Consider the following 4543-nt stretch of genomic DNA (forward strand, 5'->3'; position numbering starts at 1 on the left):
TTCTGGAAAGTGGCACACGTCAACCCAGAGCTGGCTGGAGTTGGGGCTTGCTTGCAGTCCGGGAGGGAGGTGTTCTCCAAACACACCACTTTCCTGTGCTGGATGATCTAGTCCCTCCAGTCCAAGGATTCGTCATGCATGTTGTGGTCCCACCACGGTGACGAGCATTTGAGCTGGGGTCCGACGGCAAGGTGAAGGGCGTCTTCCAGCCAGAGGCTGCCACACATACACGTCTCCAGCATCACCCTGCCCCTCCTGTGCTTCCCAGCCGTGTTCGTGGGGCTGGGAGGTCACAGCCACGTGCCATGGTGCTTCTTGGTGCCCCAAAGGCCACATTCAATCACGTTGAACCATGAAACAAGTTGCTGGAGATCCCCGAGGAAATGCAGCGTTTCCCTATACCAGCTTCAGCTTGCCCCTTACCGCCACCACCACCACCCAGCTGTGGTCTGCTCCTTGGGCTGGCCGGCCAGCTGAGGAGAGCCCTCGGGAGGGAGAAGGTGGCCTTCGGGAAAGAGAAGAGCCACAGGAGTCCTTGGACTTGGCCCCCATGGGCCACCACCCGGCCTCACCGCTGGTAGAGGGTCATGATCCCCGACTGGTGGAGGCTCCTCCACAGCGCTGCCTCCAGCATCATGTCGTGGTTGGCATAAAACACCAGCGGTTTCTTCTCCAGCTCGTAGTAGTGGTCTGAGAACTGCTCGTAGTTGGCGGTGATGAACCCGTAGGCACTGACCTGCAGGGAGGGAGGTGGGACAGACAGGTGAAGGATGGGGTTAGGGCTCAGCTTAAGGTGCTCTGTGCACCACCACCACCACCTCCCCCTCCGGGGACGGGATGGCACATGCAGAGCAGCCACCAGGACACGCTGGTCCCCACCAGGAGCCTTACAGCAGCTAGTCACGAGCCCCCAGCAGCCAAAGCGGGGTCCCCAGGGGGAAGGTGGCCCCGTGGCCTCCTACCTGGTCGCAGGTGTGGAGCGCGGTGAGGAGCATGAGGGCGCCGGTGCTGGGCATGTAGAGCGAGCTGTACTGTGTGTTCAGGAGCTCCGACCGCAGGAACCTGCCGGTGGACACGGCGGGTCAGGGGGTGCTCGCCGCTGGCATGGCACCACGGCCCCCAGCACCAGACCCAGCAGCACCCAGCACCCGTCCAGCCCCCACCACGCACTCGGTGACGCCCGTGCCCCCTCAGCACCAGCCCCTGCAGCACTCAGCACCCGTCCAGCCCCCACCACGCACTCGGTGACGCCCGTGCCTGGTAAGGCAGGAGCACTAAGTGAAACGCAGGCCTCGTGTGGATTCTCTGATGGCTGCTACCAAGGTTCAGCTCATTCGCTGCAGGTTGCTGAAAGGCACCTCCCTGCTGTTTGAAATCACCCCAACTCAGGCGCCTGCTTTCAGGAAAGGTAGGAAAAGACGATCCCTTTGGGCCCTACCTCTGCTCCTGTTAGATTAGGTCAAAATTTAATTTATTTTGGGAAACGGGAGGCGAGCTGAGCACGGTGAGGCTGCGGGAGTCTCCCTGCCAGGAGGGGACGCGAGCTGTGCTGCAGTGAATGGGAATGGTGGGGGGCAAATCTCTGCTTTGTCCGCAGAGAGCAGGACAGAAGCGGTTCCAGTGCCTGGGGAGGACTGGGACTGCGCTTTGCTGCTGGGCAGCCACTGGTCTGTACTGGAGAGAGCAGTGGTGGGAGGCAGGCAGTGTGATCCCAGCCCAGAGCAGAGCCAGGCAGCAGCCATGGTCCTCATCATCCTCACCTTGTTGTCAGGTACTGCAAGAAATCGGGATGCAGCAGCTTGAACTTCTCTGCAGATGCCTCCGGTCCAAAATACTTCTGTGGCCTGCAGCGGGGCGAGGAGAAGGGCAGAATTCACGTCACGGGAGCCCTGGGGCTGCTTGGGGTTTATCCCACCAGGGACAGATGTGGGGTGAGGGCAGGCAAGTCGTGTTCCCTCCGGTGCATCACCGAAGGTGCTGGGAGGATCTTGGCGGGCTACTCACTTATCTCCCTTGTCCGAGCCTTCGGGGACCGGGCTCCCCTGGATGGCCGACTTCAGCATCACGTAGTCACGGACATCTGAGGGGATGAAGATGTACCTCAAGTCCTGCAGCGGGAACACAGATGTGGCGCTTGGGGGGCCTTTGGGGTACTGCCCACGCCAGCGGGGCGAGGGCTGAGGGCTCCTGAGATGGGGAGAAGGTTTCAGGGGCAAGCCCAGCCTCAGGGGACAATTTGGGGTCACCTCCCCAACAAGCCTTCGGGTTCTCACCTTGGCCTGGGGTACCTGGGTGAAGCCGTACCCCTCATAGGCGACGAGGGAGTTCTTCATGGTGTTCACCGTGAAGCCGTAGAAGGAGATCTTGGTCCCGACGTCCTCCTCAAAGCCTTTGATCACAGCACCATTGAGCCTGCAGGAGAAGGGCAGGACGCGTGTCCAGGGCCAGCCACTCCCCAGCACCCATGGCCCCATCCTGCCCGGGACCCATCTGCACCTGAAGACCAGGTCGTGAGCATCGATCGCCTTGCCCTGCCGCGAGCCATTGAGGATGCCGCCGTTGCCCACCACGGCACAGCGGACACAGCCCCTGGGGAAGGCATCTCTGTCGAAGAGGCGCCGGTTGGCGGAGGCGTTGAGGGACCGGAGGGTGCTGCCCACCACTGGAACGGAGCAGGATGCAGCCGGTCAGCAGGGAAAAGGTGTGTGTCAGCCTGCGCGAGCACTTAAGCGTGCAACAGCACGCACAGACAAGCTTGTGCAAGACCACATCCAGGAGCAGCACACAAGAAAGCTCACACCATTCTCATGCAGGAGAGGGGTCTACAAGTGGGATGAGGGGACACCAGCCAGACCCTCCTGTCCCAGGTTCAGCATCGGCCCCCTCGCAGCCCTCCACGTACCTAAGCCTGCTCCAAACCAGCCATGCAAGGCACGGGGATGCATCCAGACATCTCCAGCCCCAGCCCTGCAGATGCTGCTGCCCGCACTGGCCATGTCCCCTCCCGACAATGTCTCCTTGCAACTGCCACTGGTTCACTCCCCCGCACCGTCCCCAGCACTTCCCAGCCCAGGGATTGAAAGCCAGCGGCTGCCGGGGAGAGCAGAGAGTGGGTTTGGGGTGGGAAGGGAAACAATCTCCATCCACAACAATGGAGCGGGTTGTCCAAGCTCCTCCGGCCCCAGTTAATAATCATGCACACACTGGAGCCTTTATTCGGCGAAAATGTCACAAGATGCAGCAAGCGGCATTTGCAAAGCCATCCCCTCCGCCCTGCGCCCTGGGAGGCGGAGTGGGAAGAGATCAAGGTCCCTGGCTCCTCTGCAGGGCTTCTCTGCCTGCCCCATGTCTTCAGTCCCTTCTGCTGGGCTCCCTGGGCCCCTCGAGCTGCCCTGCAGCTGCCCATCGCGCCCCTTGCCCCATCTGCTGCCACCCCCATCCCGGCTGGGTCCGTACCTGTGTGGGGCAAGCCTTGCCAGCCGTAGGGGACATGTCGTGTCTTCAGCCTGTCCCAGGTGTCCGGGGTGAAGTGCTGGTCCCACATCAGCACAGGGGTGTCGAAGCGGAAGATCTCCCCAAACTTGGGGTCTGCCTTTGCTCTGGCCATCACCGAGTGGAAGCACGTGCTCGGCTGGGAGGGAGGAGGACCTCGGTTCAGTCTCCAGCCTGGGTCTACCTTCCCTCCGACATCACCTCAGCAGGCACCGAGGAGAGGACAAACCCCAGGACAGAAATGCCCCTTGTCCATCACATGTTCTGCTGGGTGACCCAGGCAGGGCACTGCCTCATGCCTCGGCTTCCTGCTGCAAAACACCCTTTGGTACCCAGCTCGCCGGGGCTGGGAGGACGAGGGCTTACAGAGTCACCTGAGAGCATGAGCCCCGTGAAAGATTCAGCACCTTCTAGTGTGGGCACCCTCCTAAAAGCCTTTGCTGTAAGAGAACAGCCCCAGTACCCAGGACCAGTCCCTCCCAGAGCCTGGGTCCATCCTCACGAGTCTCCAGCCCGGGCTTATGGCTCAGGCGTCACAGGGTTGGAGGGAGCGGGTGATGCTGGCTCCAACCTCCACATTGGGGAATTGCTCGGGGAGGTGCTGCAACCGCAGCAGGGAGGCGTGGGGAGAACAATGTGCATGGATGGAGGAGGTTGCTCCTCCACACACACACACAAAATCCCTTCGAGACAATGCTGCTCCTCCTCAGCTTCCCCACACAGACCTTCAACCAACGAAACGCAGCAAGGAGGGGCACCAGGGACACTAACCGTACTGTGCTAATGATTACCTGCTTTCTGCTGGGCTTGGGCTCCTCCAGCTCTGCAGGCGGCTTGAAGGACTTCCCACTGGAAAGGGGGAAACATATAGCAGAGTTAAAAATGCATCACTTGGGCACTGGGGAACCCCATAGCGGGGAGGGGGCTCCCAGTTCGTGCCAGGACCGCTGCGCACACCTTCCCCCCTTACCTCTCTAAGCCGCCTTCAAGGGCCCATCTGCGGCTGCTGGCTTGGCGCGATGTCCCCGGCAGAGCCAGGGCCAGCGGCTCC

At 61.5% G+C, this 4543-nt stretch overlaps 1 protein-coding gene across 1 annotated transcript in view; it reads right to left on the bottom strand.

The window, feature by feature from the left end:
* Nucleotides 1–568: 568 nt before the first annotated feature.
* ST6GALNAC2 (ST6 (alpha-N-acetyl-neuraminyl-2,3-beta-galactosyl-1,3)-N-acetylgalactosaminide alpha-2,6-sialyltransferase 2) overlaps nt 569–4543 on the bottom strand; it is an 18467-nt gene continuing 14492 nt past the window's right edge. Inside the window, exons 3-11 of the mRNA XM_009328909.1 lie at nt 4463–4539; nt 4284–4341; nt 3457–3631; nt 2497–2662; nt 2274–2412; nt 2005–2108; nt 1761–1844; nt 963–1062; nt 569–736 (exon numbers count right to left, since the gene is read on the bottom strand). Of these exons, the coding sequence (XP_009327184.1) occupies nt 569–736; nt 963–1062; nt 1761–1844; nt 2005–2108; nt 2274–2412; nt 2497–2662; nt 3457–3631; nt 4284–4341; nt 4463–4539 (1071 nt within the window). The remainder of the gene's footprint in view (nt 737–962; nt 1063–1760; nt 1845–2004; nt 2109–2273; nt 2413–2496; nt 2663–3456; nt 3632–4283; nt 4342–4462; nt 4540–4543) is intronic.

Source organism: Pygoscelis adeliae, unplaced genomic scaffold, assembly GCF_000699105.1.
Source record: "Pygoscelis adeliae isolate BGI_AS28 unplaced genomic scaffold, ASM69910v1 Scaffold637, whole genome shotgun sequence".
NCBI lineage: Eukaryota > Metazoa > Chordata > Aves > Sphenisciformes > Spheniscidae > Pygoscelis > Pygoscelis adeliae.